At 40.2% G+C, this 19,830-nt stretch overlaps 1 protein-coding gene across 1 annotated transcript; it reads left to right on the top strand.

Annotated features, from left to right (window-relative positions):
- Positions 1 to 4,308: 4,308 nt before the first annotated feature.
- hpdb (4-hydroxyphenylpyruvate dioxygenase b) lies at positions 4,309 to 19,457 on the top strand. The gene is made up of 14 exons (XM_039802496.1): positions 4,309 to 4,375; positions 4,471 to 4,497; positions 6,160 to 6,222; positions 7,096 to 7,200; positions 7,706 to 7,748; positions 12,347 to 12,429; positions 12,521 to 12,610; positions 13,730 to 13,833; positions 14,022 to 14,099; positions 15,495 to 15,657; positions 16,471 to 16,542; positions 16,809 to 16,931; positions 18,585 to 18,701; positions 18,908 to 19,457. Exons 1-14 carry the CDS (start codon positions 4,373 to 4,375, stop codon positions 19,016 to 19,018), a joined length of 1,182 nt encoding a protein of 393 aa, XP_039658430.1. The 5' UTR covers positions 4,309 to 4,372; the 3' UTR covers positions 19,019 to 19,457.
- Positions 19,458 to 19,830: the final 373 nt, after the last annotated feature.

The raw sequence follows: 19,830 nt of genomic DNA, 5'->3' as shown, positions 1-19,830 counted from the left end.
CATTCACACAAACATTCACACCACGGTGGTCGAGGCTGCCATACAAGTTGTTTATAGTGTCTTGTCCAAGGATCATCGAACAGTACTGCAGGGCCAGGGATACAACCTCTGACCTCCTGATTGGTAGAGCAGTCGTCTACCAATCGGAAGGACATGGTTGGATCGCTGTCCCTGTAGGTGGAATCAGGGTCTTATTAAACCTACTTTAAGGATTGCAAGGATCAGGGGCGGATCTACAGGGGGGCAAGGGGGGGCAGCTGCCCCCCCACTGTAGGGCCCTGCCCCCCCAGCTGCCCCCCTAACTTTGGCATTCAAAAAACTTTGCTTGTAAAAACAAACTGCCACTATGTGCACAGGCTTCTTAAAACATTGAAACAAACAATTAATTTATATTAATTCATAATAAATAATAATTGTAGATGTAATCTTAGCCCCCTGCCCCTCAAATACTTAGCTACGTCCCTGCATCAAACGTAGCAGCCGCCGTCACATTCAGGCTCGCCCGTACAGCGAGTCTGCTGGCGGGTGCTGGCCCTGCATCCCGGCAAAGACTGGAGCGACTGAACCTGCCCCCCCCGAGCCTCTCAAAGTGAAGTCTGTTTCCCCAGGTGAAGTTAAAACACACGTTTCATCTAAAGTTAAATTTGTAATAATTATAATGTCTGCTAAAGGCGAGTCAGTATCAACAACAGCGGTCCATTACGTTAGTCAAAAGTCAAATTGCTCCCTCGCTGGTTGTGCGCGCATTCTGCTGTTTGATTAGTTTGATTTCAGTAAAGACAAGAAGAGCATAATACAGAATATTACAAACTGGCATGTTTGAATTCATAACGTTACAGAGGGTCGCCCGTTGGTGCGTTACGCGTTACAACACACTACACAGTGCTTGCTGAGACCGATCATTTGTATGTGATTAGTTAAGGAGTAGGCTACTATAAAATCCACTTCCTCTCACATATCACGGCAATACGGCTGCACAAATTAAACCAGGCAAAATACTTTACTGTCAAACTGGGAAAACAACAAATACAACGGGATTAAGAAGGCTAGTCTAAACATAACTGATGTGTGCATGTAATAAATCTCGTCTGATGTTATGTTTTTTAGGCTACTTATTAGCTACAGGGCCATACAGTGTAATGTAATACAAGAATAACGATCTTTTCACATCTTGACTTTTGCAGGCCAGAGTAGCTGGAGATATTAGCTGAAGCCTAAAAGTGGGGATATTGCCAGCCAAGAAAATCCTGAGTAGTGCACAGGAGGAAGAGGAGGAGGGAAATGAAGAAGGAGAAGACAGGAAACTGGAGAGACCAGGCAGGTCAGAGCAGGAGAAGACCACAGAAGGAGATGCAGAAATGAGTGAAAGAGAAGAGGGAAAGGAAGAATTGACAGTGAGTGATGAAGAGGAGGCTGCAGGTTCAGAGAGAGGGACAGAGGCAGAGAGTGATCAGGAGGATGAAGATGACAGAGAGGAAGAGGAGGCTGCAGTAACCCCTGGACCATATGGTTGGTTTATATTCTCCTTCCATATAAATTGCAGTACAGTAACATAACATGTCCTGTGACATGATGTGTTTTCAGTTTTGGGCTATTTCCATTCTGTTGTATTATAGGGTTAGATATGTAAATATTTACATATACAACAACAGTTCACTCTTCTCAAGACACTTTACAGATAGAGTAGGTCTAGACCACACTCTTTAAGTTACAATGACCCAACAATTCTCCCAAGAGCAAGTATTTGGTGCAACAGAAACATCAGACATATCCAGGGTCTTGGTGGTCGCTGGTTAGATACAGATGGATACAGATATAGAAAATTATGATTCATAATAATGGTAATTATAGTAACAAAAAAGATAATGGAACTATGAATAGAAATAATAGTTGTAGCAGTTTAGGGCGTAGCAGTTTAGGGCATAGCAGTTTAGGGGTTGCAGTTTAGGGCATAGCAGGGCGTTGCGGGGCGTAGTAGGGCATATCAGTTTATGTATGGGGGTTTCCATGTACCGTCTTCCCCTGCCACCCTACCAAGATCTCTTGCTACCCCTTTGCCCCCCCATGTAAAATTTTCTAGATCCGCCACTGGCAAGGATTGATATTCCCTCAGCAAGGAGCGGAAACATACATACAGCAGCTTTAAGGAAAGGTAAGCTGGAAACAGACAGATAATCAGAAACCATTTTTGCATGGTCATTAAGTTCTCTATAGAGTCTCTGTCTACATAACCTATCTGGAGCTTTTCTCTGTATTTTCTCAACACACTGAATAACTTTATTGAAAAACTGTGCAACTTCCTGTTCGTTCCCAAAAACAACAGAACATAAGGACTGTAGAGGTGAATGTTGTGTATGTGCATTCTTGATATATGGCCTAAACGGCCCCTCATACTCTAAGTCAGTGTTTCTCAAATGGGGGTACGTGTCCCCCTAGGGGTACTCTGGAGGACTGCAGGTTTTTTTGACATTTTTTGCTAAATGTTTTTCAGTCACAAGACTGTAGTTACTTCTGTCTTTTTTTCCAAGTTTGTCGCTTTTTGCAAAGTTTTTGTCATTTCTTTTGCACTATTCTTGCCTTTCTTCCTTACTTTTTCTACTGTCTTTTTTTCTTTTAAGTTTTTGCCTTTTTGTCACTTTTGTCGCCCTAGTGTTGCCTTCCTTCTTTCTACTGTGTCTCTTTTTTCGAAGTTTTTGTTACTATTTTCGACCTATTCTTGCCTTCCTTCCTTCTTTCTACCGTCTTTTTCCCAGTTTTTGTCTCCTTTTTCCATCATCATCTAAATGTTTTCCAGGAACAAGGCTGTTGTTTAGTAAATCTATCACTGACATCGCTGTATTCTTCCTCTTTATACAGACTTTTATTTCTACCAAAAATGATTTGCGCTGTACATGGCATACATAAAAACACTGTTCAAAGGGGGAACATATTTGAAAAAAGCTTAAGAACTTCTGCTCTAAGTCAGTTAAGTTATTCTTAATTGAAAATGATGTGTGCTTTGAGTCTCTTAAACTTTTAACGAATTAGAAAGGCATTTCTACAACTTATATCTACTCATTCACTTAATCATTTATCTCTCTTCTTTTTAGATATTTTTTACCATTATATGAAGTCCATCCTATAATTTATGTTCATGAACTAAGCTAAAGGACGGTTTGTAAATTGAATTAACTAAATAACACGAAAGCTGTGCGATCTGGCCTCCTGATGTCTAAGCACCGACAGGAAATGGATTGGAGATGACACAATTAATGTTTTGGAGACTTTTCTTGGAAAACGTCCTAATAGTTTTATATTGGTGTTAGATACAGAGTGTGTTTCTCTTTCCATCTGATGAATGATGAAAACACTGGAATGACAGTTATTTGGGATACTTCATGTGGAGGCCAGTTCTCTCAGCTCGTCAGTAGCAAGCCAATCAGAGAGCAGCCTGAGTGAGCCAATCAGAGAGCAGCCTGAGTGAGCCAATCAGAGAGCAGCCTGAGTGAGCCTCCTCTCGACCCTAAACACTACCACATGGCTGTCTCTCTGCAGCTGTAACTCTAAACCTGCTGCTGTCCACAAACCAACGCTGTGTATTTAAGATGCATTATAAAGCTGTGGAATCAGCAAAACAAAATGCATCTGCAGCCTCTAGGCAGAAACACACAGACCGGCCAATTTATTAGGAACGCCTTGAAATAATGCAAACAACTTCAACCTGCAGCAGCTCATACATGTAGGAGGATTACAACACAAGGAGATCCACATTCACATCCTTTAAACATACTTTGAAAATCTACCTAATAGAGTTAAAGTGACAGTTTGTCCATCATAGTGCTGGTGCGATATAATCCAGATCCATTCATAAAAACTATAATCAATCACTAATAAAATCTGAGCAGTAAGTTCCATCACAAATACATCTACTCATCTAATCCAGTATGATCAATATTCAGACTGAAACACTAAGAAACACCGTAGTTACTTAGTTACTTTTTAACATCAGAGAAAGCGAAATTAAAAAAAAAAAATGCTAAAAACCCACAAAACATACTGAAGTAAAAGTACAGATTTTAAAAACTACTTTAAAAAGCAAAAGTACACACAAAAAAATACTCAGTTACAGGAACATGAGTAAATATAATTAGTTACTTTCCACATCCGCAAGAGTCAGAGAATAGACAGAGATATAAATTATATATATATAACAATAAGCAATATATAGTCAGAGGTTTCTAATGTTCTGCTTCACTCAGGGATGGAGAGGGGGTGGACAAAATTATAGAAACCCCCTTCCCCCCTCCCTCTCTTTGGGGGGTGTTACTTCAGAAACTTCTCTCTCAGTTTTTAACTTCAGAGTTCATTCAGAGAGTTTTACCCCGACGGAAACATGGTGAGTTCTCTCTCTCCATATCTCTCTCTCTCTTTCTTTATTTATTTTTCTGTTATTCCAGTTTGTGTTAATAAAGATTTGTGGTTTTATTCCAGACGACGTACACAGATAAAGGTGAAAAGGTAAGTTACTGCTTTATCTTTACACTTATTTACACCAGCGGATGTCATCACATGTCTTGTGTTGTCTGACAAACTGACAAAAAATAATCAATGAACTATAATTTTAACACAAGGCAAATTAGCAATCTGACTGTTTAGACGCTGGAAGATGTTGTACTCTAACAAGGATAATAAGGGAGAAAGTTCTGGACTTTATCTCTTGATTAAAAACTGAGACGTGTGTAGCTGCAGTTAAAACTCAGAACATTTATCACAAAAAGCTGCTCGGGTAGTAAACTTATGAAAATAAATCTCTTCTTTCATAAAAAATAAAGCTGGTTATGATGCTTTAACCCTTGTGTTGTCTTCCAGTCGACCTGCAACCTTTTGTTATTCTGGGTCAAAATTTAACACTAAACTTTTTGGTATTTTTTTTCCCTGCATTTTAGAAGCTTTTCCGACATTTGTGTCACTTTATTTTTTTTTTACAATGTTTTTGTTGATTTTTTTCAACATTCTTTTATCATTTTCTTCTTTCAAATGCTATCAAATTGACTAAAACACCCAAATTCAATGAAAGTAGTGAACTGATCATTTATTTTACTCGTGAAGAACGTTGTATGGAACCATCCGCGTTATTTCTTTTGACAATTTGGTTGAAAAAAAACAAAACTTTTTGAACTTGACCCGAGGACAACAGGAGGGTTAATCACTTTTTTGCCACTTTTGATTCTCACTTATCCAAGTTCTGGGTAATAATGTATGATAATGTTTACCTTAATAACTACTAGGGGTGTGCAAAAAACGCATTATAAAGCTGTGGAATCAGCAAAACAAAATGCATCTGCAGCCTCTAGGCAGAAACACACAGACCGGCCAATTTATTAGGAACGCCTCGAAATAATGCAAACAACTTCAACCTGCAGCAGCTCATACATGTAGGAGGATTACAACACAAGGAGATCCACATTCACATCCTTTAAACATACTTCAAAAGTCTACCTAATAGAGTTAAAGGGACAGTTTTTCCATCATAGTGCTGGTGCGATATAATCAAGATCCATTCATAAAAACTATAATCAATCACTAATAAAATCTGAGCAGTAAGTTCCATCACAAATACATCTACTCATCTAATCCAGTATGAAAAAAAAAAAACTTTTTGAACTTGACCCGAGGACAACAGGAGGGTTAATCACTTTTTTGCCACTTTTGACTCTCACTTATCCAAGTTCTGGGTAATAATGTATGATAATGGTTAACCTTAATAACTACCTTAATAACTACTAGGGGTGTGCAAAAAAATTGATTTACATTTGTATCGCGATTCAAGCTCTACCGATTCAAAATTGATTCATTTTTGTTATTGTATGTCTACTGCCATCACATGGGAAAAGTAACTACATTTAGCTAGCGGATCAAGGAGAGATGACTACCATGTGCGCAGAAACCATGCAGGAACTCATAGTGCACCTTTAATAACGTTAGTTGTGGGAGTACAGATAAATGTCCCATGATGCAATTTGAATGTAAATAAACAGAAATACAACATTATCTTTCAACGTGTAAAGAACTACTGTACTGTTAATACTCAGATGTTTCTGTGAGCGTGTTTCTTGATGTTTTATTGTACAATAATAACTATACTAAATAAATACTAAATATCGTCCTTCCTGTCTTCAGCACGAGCGCGGCAGCTTCCTCTGCTTCGATCACCTGACCTTCTGGGTCGGAAACGCCAAACAGGTAACAGGTATTTACATATCTAACAGGTACCTCCCACTGTCTGATAGATTTATATTTACATATCTAACAGGTATCTCCCACTGTCTGATAGATTTATATTTACATATCTAACAGGTATCTCCCACTGTCTGATAGATTTATATTTACATATCTAACAGGTACCTCCCACTGTCTGATAGATTTATATTTACATATCTAACAGGTACCTCCCACTGTCTGATAGATTTATATTTATTGTCTGAGCAGCTTTACACTCAGATGGAGAGGGAGGAGAAGATTTTAGGAGGTCTGAGCGATGCTATTGGCTGCTGTGAGGGGGCGGGACCTGGCTGAACACCAGCAGTTTAACCTTGTGTTGTCTTCCCGTCCACCATTAACAAAAAACCTTTTCTTTGTTCACGTTGCTTTTTTTCCAATGCTTTGGTCACTTTTTTCAACATTTTTATGGCTTTTTCCCGATAATTTTGTGACCTTTTTCAATGTTTTGGGCACTTTTTTTGATGTTTTTGGCGCTTTTTCTAAAGTTTGTAGGTCTTCTTTCATTGTTTTTGTTTCTTTTCCTAACGTTTGTCGTATTTTGTTTTAGTTTTGTTTTTACATTTTCATCGCTTATTTCGACGTCCCATATTTTCTGTTGTAAAAAAACGTTGAAAAAGACGCAAATTTGACCCGAGGACAACATGAGGGTTAACTGCTGCAGTCAGCTCAGAAGTCAAACTGCAGGAAGAGGGTTGTTGAAGCAACTCGACCACCACATCTACACAGCGGTGTGTAGATGTAAGAATGGTCCATGAGAACAGGCTGAGTCTTTAATAAAGGTCTGAATCAGCTGACTGTGACATGTAATCAGATTACTTGTGTTGTCTCCAACAGGCGGCGTCCTATTACTGTAACAAGATGGGCTTCGAGCCGCTGGCGTACCGCGGTCTGGAGACGGGCAGCCGCGACGTGGTCTCGCACGCCGTCAAACAGGGCAAGGTAACGGGAACCAGACCCTGTTATCAGCGGGGGGGGGGTGTGTGTGTATGTGTGTGCACCTGTGTACGTGTGTGTGTGTACATGTGTGTGTGAGTGTGTGTGCACGTGTGGTGTATGTGTGTGTGCACGTGTGGTGTATGTGTGTATCTCATGATGCAGAGTGTTACGGAGCAGGTTTTAAACATCTGTACACTGTATTAAAAAACCCAGAAACATAAAAAATGATTACATAAATAGACTGTGAAAACCCAAAATAAATATTTTACACTAAAACCCCAAAATGCATCACTACAAACACCGATAGAACATCCTCCCCTCTTATTGGTCAGACGTTTGTGTCTCTCATTGGACATTTTTTTCACACAAAAAACCCAAAACAAACACAAGTTTTCATGTCAAATTAAAGCTACAAACTTACATAACTATTTTTTTTGCTTGAACAGTTTTTTTCACAGCGTATCTTTGAAAGTTATTGAAATGTTGACGTCGGCACTTTGTGTTCCAGATCGTCTACGTGTTCTCATCGGCCCTCAACCCTGGAAACAAAGGTACTCTCATACTATCTACTATATACTGGATAACATCTCATACTATCTACTATATTCTCATACTATCTACTATATACTGGATAACATCTCATACTATCTACTATATACTGGATAACATCTCATACTATCTACTATATACTGGATAACATCTCATACTATCTACTATATACTGGATAACATCTCATACTATCTACTATATTCTCATACTATCTACTATATACTGGATAACATCTCATACTATCTACTATATACTGGATAACATCTCATACTATCTACTATATACTGGATAACATCTCATACTATCTACTATATACTGGATAACATCTCATACTATGTAACTATCAGGGCTGGAATGTAACTGAGTACATTTACTCCAGTACTGTACTTCAGTCCAAATGTTGAGCTACTTATACTTTCTTTACGTGATCGTTTCTTCCTCTAATACGACACACAGGAGCCTTGTTATGACACCGGCACTGGAAGTATTCAGATTACTGCAGTAAAAGTAGTAATACCACACTGTATAAATACTCTGTAAAAGTCCTGCAGTGAAAATGTTACAAGTTAAAGTGGAAGTGGAAGAAAATGTAGTTAAAGTATTCTCCCATTGTAGAAAGAGTAAAGGATCCAACCAGCTGTGTGTTTAATGGTCTCATCATCTCAGCTGACTTGTAGCCGTTATAGTGTCGGCTAGTTTACTTTAGAATCAGATTTTATAAACTACATGTAACTAGTTACTAAAGTAACTAGTAACTAAAGCTGGAACAGATGAACGTAGTGGAGTAACTAAAGTAACTAGTAACTAAAGCTGGAACAGATGAATGTAGCGGAGTAACTAAAGTAAACTAAAGCTGTACCAGATGAACGTAGTGGAGTAACTAAAGTAACTAGTAACTAAAGCTGGAACAGGTGAATGTAGCGGAGTAACTAAAGTAACTAGTAACTAAAGCTGTACCAGATGAACGTAGTGGAGTAACTAAAGTAACTAGTAACTAAAGCTGGAACAGGTGAATGTAGTGGAGTAACTAAAGTAACTAGTAACTAAAGCTGGAACAGATGAATGTAGTGGAGTAACTAAAGTAACTAGTAACTAAAGCTGGAACAGATGAATGTAGTGGAGTAACTAAAGTAACTAGTAACTAAAGCTGGAACAGATGAATGTAGTGGAGTAACTAAAGTAACTAGTAACTAAAGCTGGAACAGATGAATGTAGCGGAGTAACTAAAGTAACTAGTAACTAAAGCTGTACCAGATGAACGTAGTGGAGTAACTAAAGTAACTAGTAACTAAAGCTGTAACAGATGAATGTAGCGGAGTAACTAAAGTAACTAGTAACTAAAGCTGGAACAGATGAACGTAGTGGAGTAACTAAAGTAACTAGTAACTAAAGCTGTACCAGATGAATGTAGCGGAGTAACTAAAGTAACTAGTAACTAAAGCTGTACCAGATGAACGTAGTGGAGTAAATAAAGTAACTAGTAACTAAAGCTGTACCAGATGAATGTAGCGGAGTAACTAAAGTAACTAGTAACTAAAGCTGGAACAGATGAATGTAGCGGAGTAACTAAAGTAACTAGTAACTAAAGCTGGAACAGATGAATGTAGTGGAGTAACTAAAGTAACTAGTAACTAAAGCTGGAACAGATGAACGTTGTGGAGTAACCAAAGTAACTAGTAACTAAAGCTGGAACAGATGAATGTAGTGGAGTAATTAAAAGTAACTAGTAACTAAAGCTGGAACAGATGAACGTGAGTGGAGTAACTAAAGTAACTAGTAACTAAAGCTGTACCAGATGAACGTAGTGGAGTAACTAAAGTAACTAAAGCTGTACCAGATGAACGTAGTGGAGTAACTAAAGTAACTAGTAACTAAAGCTGGAACAGGTGAATGTAGCGGAGTAACTAAAGTAACTAGTAACTAAAGCTGGAACAGATGAACGTAGTGGAGTAACTAAAGTAACTAGTAACTAAAGCTGGAACAGGTGAATGTAGTGGAGTAACTAAAGTAACTAGTAACTAAAGCTGGAACAGATGAATGTAGTGGAGTAACTAAAGTAACTAGTAACTAAAGCTGGAACAGATGAATGTAGTGGAGTAACTAAAGTAACTAGTAACTAAAGCTGGAACAGATGAATGTAGTGGAGTAACTAAAGTAACTAGTAACTAAAGCTGGAACAGATGAATGTAGCGGAGTAACTAAAGTAACTAGTAACTAAAGCTGTAACAGATGAATGTAGTGGAGTAACTAAAGTAACTAGTAACTAAAGCTGGAACAGATGAACGTAGTGGAGTAACTAAAGTAACTAGTAACTAAAGCTGTAACAGATGAATGTAGCGGAGTAACTAAAGTAACTAGTAACTAAAGCGGAACAGATGAATGTGGCGGAGTAACTAAAGTAACTAGTAACTAAAGCTGTAACAGATGAATGTAGTGGAGTAACTAAAGTAACTAGTAACTAAAGCTGTAACAGATGAATGTAGCGGAGTAACTAAAGTAACTAGTAACTAAAGCTGGAACAGATGAATGTAGTGGAGTAACTAAAGTAACTAGTAACTAAAGCTGTACCAGATGAATGTAGCGGAGTAACTAAAGTAACTAGTAACTAAAGCTGTACCAGATGAACGTAGTGGAGTAAATAAAGTAACTAGTAACTAAAGCTGGAACAGATGAATGTAGCGGAGTAACTAAAGTAACTAGGAACTAAAGCTGTAACAGATGAATGTAGCGGAGTAACTAAAGTAACTAGTAACTAAAGCTGGAACAGATGAATGTAGTGGAGTAACTAAAGTAACTAGTAACTAAAGCTGGAACAGATGAACGTAGTGGAGTAACTAAAGTAACTAGTAACTAAAGCTGGAACAGATGAATGTAGTGGAGTAATTAAAGTAACTAGTAACTAAAGCTGGAACAGATGAACGTAGTGGAGTAACTAAAGTAACTAGTAACTAAAGCTGTACCAGATGAACGTAGTGGAGTAACTAAAGTAACTAAAGCTGTACCAGATGAACGTAGTGGAGTAACTAAAGTAACTAGTAACTAAAGCTGGAACAGGTGAATGTAGTGGAGTAACTAAAGTAACTAGTAAACAAAGCTGCCAGATGAACGGTAGAGTAACTAAAGTAACTAGTAACTAAAGCTGGAACAGATGAATGTAGTGGAGTAACTAAAGTAACTAGTAAACTAAAGCTGGAACAGATGAATGTAGTGGAGTAACTAAAGTAACTAGTAACTAAAGCTGGAACAGATGAATGTAGTGGAGTAACTAAAGTAACTAGTAACTAAAGCTGGAACAGATGAATGTAGCGGAGTAACTAAAGGTAACTAGTAACTAAAGCTGTAACAGATGAATGTAGTGGAGTAACTAAAGTAACTAGTAACTAAAGCTGGAACAGATGAACGTAGTGGAGTAACTAAAGTAACTAGTAACTAAAGCTGTAACAGATGAATGTAGCGGAGTAACTAAAGTAACTAGTAACTAAAGCTGGAACAGATGAATGTAGTGGAGTAACTAAAGTAACTAGTAACTAAAGCTGGAACAGATGAACTGTTGGGTAACTAAAGTAACTAGTAACTAAAGCTGGAACAGATGAATGTATGGAGTAACTAAAGTAACTAGTAACTAAAGCTGGAACAGATGAATGTAGCGGAGTAACTAAAGTAACTAGTAACTAAAGCTGGAACAGATGAATGTAGTGGAGTAACTAAAGTAACTAGTAACTAAAGCTGGAACAGATGAATGTAGTGGAGTAACTCAAGATAACTAGTAACTAAAGCTGGAACAGATGAATGTAGTGGAGTAACTAAAGTAACTAGTAACTAAAGCTGGAACAGATGAATGTAGTGGAGTAACTAAAGTAACTAGTAACTAAAGCTGGAACAGATGAATGTAGTGGAGTAACTAAAGTAACTAGTAACTAAAGCTGGAACAGATGAATGTAGTGGAGTAACTAAAGTAACTAGTAACTAAAGCTGGAACAGATGAATGTAGCGGAGTAAAAAGTCCAATATTTCTCTCTGAAATGTAGCGCAGTAGAAGTAGAAAGTGGCATGAAAAGAAAAGACTCAAGTAAAGTCAGACTGATGTCATGAAGTGGTGTATGTATGACGCACCAATTGGTACGCCATTATTGGCGTGTTATCAAGACGCATAATCGCTTTTTAGCGTGTTTATCAACGCCGGTCGGCCTCCGTTGACTTACATTACCTTGTGATTGTGTGTGAATTTACGCCGTAGCGAGTAGTATGAAAGGGGGAGGTTGGAGGTTAGGAGGTTGGTTGGGGGGGAGGATGGGTCAAACACAGAACTCTCACCCAGGAGACCGGGGATCAGGTCCCACGTGTCACGTTTCCTAAAATCAACCGTCTGCTGTATACAGCGCTCAAAATGAGTCCAGATAGCACGCCACTTGGCTTAAGAAAGTGGGCGTGTATGTTTACACGAAGTCATGATGTCACGTTGAGTAAAGTACAAGTAGCTCAACATTTGGACTGTACAGTACTGGAGTAGATGTACTTAGTTACATTCCAGCGCTGGATGTTTGTGTGTGGTTGTGAAAGCGTTACTGAGCGTTGTGATGTCGTGATGTTGTGATGTCAGAGATGGGAGATCATCTGGTGAAACACGGAGACGGCGTGAAGGACGTGGCGTTCACCGTGACAGACTGTGACTTCCTCGTGCAGGTTTATACATCTCAACGCTGCTTTTATTCTAACATTTCTGAACGTTGGATACGATGGTATTCTGATCACATGAGCGTCTGGTTGTTGTCAGAAAGCCAGAGAGCGAGGAGCGCTGATCGTCACGGAGCCGCACACGCTGGAGGATAAGAGCGGGAAGGTCCGGCTGGCCGTGCTGCAGACGGTGAGAAACCTTTTCACATCGCTACAGCTGTAGAGGAGCATTATGGATTATGTCATATCTCGGGAGCGCATAAAACATGCTCCACGATCAAATCGCTATCATTTCACACCGATTCAACCTCCCAGAGTTATACAGGACGCTGCACGTATAAAACTAAGCAGCACGACTTATATCTGCACCTGAGAAATGATATATTTGCTTTTGAGCATGTGTGTGTTTATATGACATAAACCTGAGGCCATAATATTTACTGGTAAGAAGTAGGGCTGGATCCCAGGATTACAGCTGTAATCGGGCCATAAAAGTTCGGCCTGACCAGGCCCGAGCCCGACAACTACGTTTTGATTGAGAGCTTTTTAAAAGCCTTAACCCATTTACAGCCCGACATTATTCATATGTGTGCACGCATTTTACATAACCCAAAAGCTTTGGTTTCTACATCAGAACCGGGGGCCAGGTGTAAATGTCCTCTTAGGCCTCTTTCACACTGGCTGCGTGGCGTGAGCGTGGCGTTTTCTCTGTCTTTCCCACCAGAAAGGTGTCTGACGCGGCGCTGCTGCTGCTGCTAGCCTTGTCTGGACACATGGATGTTTCCCATAAACATAAACATAAATATATACTGATCTGATTACAGCTAAGACAACGTCGGCTACAGAATATTACCTTCTGGATTGACAACTGCCATATTTAAATTTCATATATATCTGCATTTATGTCAAAACCTCGAGACTTTCAGACATCAATATGTCATTTATTAATATGTATTTGTGTCTAAATGACATATAAACATCTTTTCCTATTCTATGTTGTCTGGAAACGCTTCCAACACTCTGGCGTGTGGCGTGAAAAATAGGCGTCTGTCCTATTTCTAGCATGCACGTGTGTGTCACGCAGGCAGTGTGCACGCTCTAACGGGTTACCATGGAAACCCAAATAAACACGCCACGTAGCCAGGGTGCAGGAGGCCTAAGACCAAAATAAAAGGATGGATCAGTCAACTCACTGACTCAGAGGAGGCAGCAGTACTGCAGATTACACCCTAATGTTGTAGTAGAACATTGAGAGGCAGCAGTACTACTGTAGTAGAACCCTGAGGATGATGTTTTGTGTGTCCTTCAGTACGGAGACACCACGCACACGCTGGTGGAGCGCAGCGGCTACAGCGGCCTCTTCCTGCCGGGCTTCCACCCCCCGCTGTTCAAAGACCCGCTGCTGGCCACACTGTGAGTACACAGTACCAGGTTGTACTACATGTTACACAGTACCAGCTTTTACTACAGTTTACCAGGACTCTTCCCATTGAGATCCAGACTCTCTGAGAGAATCTCCCATGATGCAACGGTCCCATGATGCTCTGTTTGTGTGTCTGTGTGTGTGTGTGTGTTTGTGTGTGTGTGTGTGCGTCCTGCAGGCCAAGCGGAGAGCTGAACTTCATCGATCACGTGGTGGGAAACCAGCCGGAGGACCACATGGTCCCAGCGGTGGACTGGTAATATCTCAGTATTAACAGCTGTGTGTCTGTAGAGCGTGATTCACGGTTGTATTTCAGTTTTTACATTTCAAACTGCATCATTTTTTCCACGGAGAGTCTACGTTATCACTTTTTTACAGCATTTTTGAAGTTTTTTTTGTTGCATTTTTTTCCCGACATTTTGTGACACTTTTTATAATGTTTTTGTTGGCTTTTTTTCCCAAATGTTCTGTATTTTAACTTGTAGCTACACATTATTTTCTTTTTTAATTTACGGGACAAAGTCCGGCTAACGAGCTGCCAGAAGTGTTTCTGTTATTTGACAGATTTCTTTATCTTAGAGTGCAGTAGTGGACTGGTAATGTCAGTTCAGATCCAGGTTTTAGGTTCAGGCTACTCTATATTTGGAGCCGGAGGTAGATTAGTTGCTCAGTTAAAGAGTGCAGAGCGTCACTGACACACAGACAACACAACATGGGACAATACCTAACAATACAAACAGCTAAAGGGCACCAGTCCTAATTAAGATGCTGAAATATCTAATAAATACCAATACCATCCCTGTTGTCATTTGGTTTGGAACTCAGAACGTCTCTCCAGAAGAGAGAAGCTGAAACTCGGTGCACGCCGTCATTTAAAGAGGAATCGGTTCTCCGGTGTTTAGTTCAGGGACCCGGGGTACTTTCAGTCTGTTGTTGTGTAACTCTGGTTTTCTGGGGATCAGCATGACTCTGCATTTTCTTAAGAGGGTCTGCACATCTGGATCTGGTTTCCACACCGTCAAACGATCACACATGCAGGCAGGCATCGAGAGGCAGCTCGCTGAGCGAGCCAGCTGATTGGCTGATCCTAGAATGAGTGGCTGCAGGAATTTAGACGTGAGGAGCCTCACTCCACCGCCTCGTAACTCAAACAGTCACTCAGTCCACCATTCATGCTCTGCAGGCTGGGATAAGCCACAGTTACAAAAATAAAAAAAAAAGAGTAAAAAGCAGCAGAAAAGGGGCGCCTGGGCAGGTCACCTGGTAAACTTCTAAAATGCCCAAAAAATAATCTTAACAAAATAAAAAACAGCAGAAAAATTCTGGAAAAATTAACATATTAGGATGGAATATAACGCCAACTTCATGGCCGTATAACGGAACATGAGTGGAGATTTAACGTGAGTGAGTAACGTAACCTAAGTTTAATAAAACACTTTGGGGAAGTGTGTTTGTACACTTTGACTTTTTCCTTAATTTTTGTCACTTTTTGGACCCTTTTTTCTGAACTTCTGTTTGTCTGAACCTATAAAAACTGGGCTTTTTTTTCTTTTAGATTAATGCACACTTTTTAAAACAGTTTTCATCATGTTATCCTGTTATAGATATAGATATTTGAGTGAAATGCTTACATGTCTTTGTGATGGGACAGGTATCAGAGGAACCTTCTGTTCCACCGGTTCTGGTCCGTGGACGACAAGCAGCTGCAGACGGAGTTCAGCGCGCTGCGCTCCATCGTCGTGGCCAATCACGAGGAGACGGTGAAGATGCCAATCAACGAGCCAGCCATGGGCAAGAGGAAGTCTCAGATACAGGCACGTTCTTTACACTGAAACCACAAACGTTAAAAAACTGGAATATATGTGTCTGATGGAACAACAATCTCTGAAACTGGTCCAGAATTAAACAAGCTGTAATGTAACCCTACAGGACTAATGCTCAGCAGCAGTTAGAGTCCAAAATCACCAAACCCACCAGACTCCATGTAAATAATCACTACTTTTAGCGTGTATAGAGCCAGCATATCTCCACCAGACTCCATGTAAATAATCAGGACTTTTAGCGTGTATAGAGCCAGCATATCTCCACCAGACTCCATGTAAATAATCAGGACTTTTAGCGTGTATAGAGCACATATATCCACCAGACTCCATAAATCAGGACTTTTAGCGTATAGAGCCAGTATATCTCCACATGTAAATGGGTGAATTAAGGGTTTATTTCAACCAAACCATAGTGGTGATTGTTGGAACAGTGGAAAGATGAACCAAGACGGCTTTTGATAGTTTTATTTAGTTTCTGTCCACTTTGAATGAAGTGTGTTTTACGATGATAAAATCACTGATTATTTAAATGGAGTCTGGTGGAGATATGCTGGCTCTATACACGCTAAAAGTCCTGATTATTTACATGGAGTCTGGTGGAGGTTGGTGATGGTGATTTCGGGGCTGTTTCATGTTAAACTAAAAGGATCTTACTCTTTAACTAAAAGGTCTATCTCTGTAGGGATCCATCCCATAATGTTGTCAGACACTTAGAATAATAATCTGAGTCTGTCAGCACTTAGACGCAAAATACCAAAATTATCCTTTAATAACAGGTATCTTTGTCAACATGTTGTCTCCCAGGAGTATGTGGAGTACTACGGAGGTCCAGGTGTGCAGCACATAGCCATGAACACATCAGATATCATCACTGCAGTAAGTCTACAGTGTATGTGTGTGGTATGTATCTTAGAGTGTGTGTGTATGTGTCTGTGTCTGTGGTCTGTGTGTGTGTGTGTGTGTGTGGTATGTATCTTAGCATGTGTGTGTGTGTGTGTGTGTGTGTGTGTGTGTGTGTGTGTGTGTGTGTGTGTGTGTGTGTGTGTGTGTGTGTGTGTGTGTGTGTGTGTGTGTGAGTGTGTGTGTGGTATATGTATGTAAAGCCCTACCAACCAGTCTCTCTCTCTGTGTGTATCTTGTAGATCCGTAACCTGAAGCAGCGAGGGATGGAGTTCATGAGAGTACCGGACACGTACTACGAGCAGCTGAGAGAAAACCTCCAACACTCAAAGGTCCAGATCTCAGAGGACCTGGATGTTCTGCAGGTTAATACCTTCATATCTTATTCAGAACTTCATGTACAGATGTCAGGTCTAGGGAACGGCAGGCTCGGACCCACAGTGTCTACATACGGGGGTCAATTTGGGCCAAAATGAAGTCCCATGTTCACAGTTTGGAGTGTGAAACTCAGTTTGTCTAAGGGCAACATCAAGGACCAGACATGTAGAGCTGATTCACATTCATACATCCCAAAAGAAAAGGCTGTATTACTGCATTGTCCCGTTTTTTATTGTTGATTTTTCTGCAACATTTTGCTTTTTTGTCACTTTTCAACTTTATGTCGAACTTCGGTCGACATACAGCCCTTAAAGGTACACTGTGTAGTGTTTTAAGTATTTTATAAGCTAAAATCAATGGGCCTCATTCACCAAGCGTTCTTACAAAGAAATGTGTTCTTAAACCCCACGTACGCACTTTTTACAAAGATTCTGACATTCACTTATGTTTTCTAATCTTGGATTTGTTCTTAGCTAAGAACAAAATCTACACACACTGAAAAGCACTCTTACACACATTTGAGTGATGACAGTTTGCTCCAAATAATTGGTTACTGCATTTTATTTAATTCTACAGTCGTTTACAATGATAGTATTTTTTATTTATTTTTTTTAAGATTATTTTTTGGGGGCTTTTCCCTCCCCTTAGTAGCGACAATGTACAGACATGAAAAGGGGAGAAAGACGGGGGACGACACGCAGCAAAGGCAGCACAACGCGTTTTGGTTCCGAGCCAGCGTCACGTGACTGAAACCAGCTGAAACAGAGAAGGAGATCGGTGAGAGGCGATGGTCACTGCCCTTTAGTTCGGAAGACGTGTTGTCATAGCTTCTTGGTACATAACGGCTACCGTAGTGGCAACACGCATTCGAAAAAGGGGGGGAGGCGCTATAGAGCACTATTCGTTTGAATGCAAAATACAATTTCACCGCTAGATGGGAGAAAGTCCTACACAGTGGACCTTTAAGAGTTACTCTGAGTGTAAAAGTCATAGGATCAAAGGGTAAAAAGACGTCAAAAAATGAACCTAAATTGATATGCGGGTGGCCGGTTAGCTCAGTTGGTAGAGCAGGCGCCCCATAAATAGAGGTTTACTCCTCGACGCTGAGGCTGCGGATTTGACTCCGACCTGCGGCCCTTTGCTGCGTGTCATTCCCCCCCCCCCCTCTCCCCTTTTCATGTCTTCATCTGTCCAGTGAAAATAAAGGCCTAAAAATGACCAAACAAATAATCTTTAAATTGATATTTAAAGAACAAACAGGCCTCAAGTTTGTTTATGATGACTGAGCATTCAACCCTACTCCAATAATCCATTCTGGGTTTTTGCATAAGTTTTTGTTGCTTTTTTTAGACGTTTCTGTCTCGTTTTCAATGTTTTTGTTGCTTTTTTCAGAGTTTTTTTTCCTTCTGAGTTTTTTTTTTTAAACAACTTTATCGATGTTTTTGTCGCTTTTTGAGGCAGACATGTCCCGGGACCTCCCCTTCCCCTCCCCATGTTGAACCCAAATTTGGGCCCTTAAGCTCTGGATTATGCTGTTGTTTGTCTGTCTGTAACTGATGTTGTGTATAAAACAAACTGTGTGTGTGTGTGTGTGTGTGTGTGTGTGTGTGTGTGTGTGTGCGTTTGACTCACACATCCAGGCGCTGAACATCTTGGTGGACTACGATGACGATGGGTATTTACTCCAGATCTTCACCAAGCCGGTTCAGGATCGTCCCACCGTGTTTTTGGAAGTGATTCAGAGACACAACCACCAGGTGAGGGCGCCGCTACTGGAGACACAGCACAGCTTTACAGAGAACACAGACTGCTTTACAGCAGCAAGTTATACACACACACACACACACACACACACACAGACAGAGACACACACACACACAGACAGACAGAGAGACACACACACAGACAGAGAGACACACACACAGACAGACAGACAGAAGTTAAACGTGTGATTTCTCTGCAGGGCTTTGGAGCAGGAAACTTCAAGTCTCTGTTTGCAGCCATCGAAGCCGATCAGAACCTTCGGGGAAATCTGACGGTCCTGACGCCCAACGGAGACTCAAACAACATGTGATCCCAGCGTTCAAACAACATGTGATCCCAGCGTTCAAACAACATGTGATCCCAGCGCTCACTTCTCTTTATACTTGTATAAATATACCAATAACGTGCTACAGTTACAAATGCACAAAGCTTGTTTTTTTATCAAAGTTGTTACTCTTTAATGTCTCTGTGAATTGCATGTTTTATTACAACAGAGTAGTACTTTATTATAATCTCTCCTGATGTTTCTGGAAGACTTTGTCACAACTTTACAATGATTTTCTTTTTTTAATATAAAATGTTAACAAGAAAAAAGACATTATTATGGGACAAGCTTGACTCAAGCAGAACATCGTTTAGAGCTTTCAGGAATGAAAACATTTAACTGTACACCTCTGTTATCCTTTGTTGTAACAGAAACATATCTGTATGAATGTGTGAAACTTCATAAACTGTGATGTGAAACCAAATGTAGAGTTTTGGGATGTTTTAACACTACATGTTTGCAGGTAACACGCTTCTCTGTCCCGATTCTTTCTTACGGTACGTGTCCACTGTCAGCGTCATTTCAACGCTTCCCATTATCTCTAGCAACGAAGCAGTCGTGCAATGCATTCTGGGAGCCTCGCGGGGAGAAGTGGACCGTCTAGTCGCCCGCTCCTCATTTGCATAACGTTGAATCCAGCCAACTTTATGCAAATGAGGAGCGGCCGTTTTGGCTCGCCGCCTCTCACAAGCTACCGTAAATCTGACTGTTGTTGATCTGAAATAAATACAGAACACGTGGAAAGACTACACTACCCACAATCCTTAGCGTTAACAGTGACGTTCGACTGATTGGTT

This window comes from Perca fluviatilis, chromosome 6 (assembly GCF_010015445.1).
Source record: "Perca fluviatilis chromosome 6, GENO_Pfluv_1.0, whole genome shotgun sequence".
Taxonomy (NCBI): Eukaryota; Metazoa; Chordata; class Actinopteri; order Perciformes; family Percidae; genus Perca; species Perca fluviatilis.
The sequence above is the reverse complement of the archived record's forward strand: the minus strand, read 5'-3'. Positions and strand labels throughout refer to the sequence as shown.

Coding starts and splice junctions, on each gene's coding strand:
- hpdb (XM_039802496.1), top strand. Junction 7,201..7,705: donor ACGCCGTCAAACAGGGCAAG/GTAACGGGAACC, acceptor TTTGTGTTCCAG/ATCGTCTACGTGTTCTCATC. Junction 16,932..18,584: donor AGGACCTGGATGTTCTGCAG/GTTAATACCTTC, acceptor TCACACATCCAG/GCGCTGAACATCTTGGTGGA.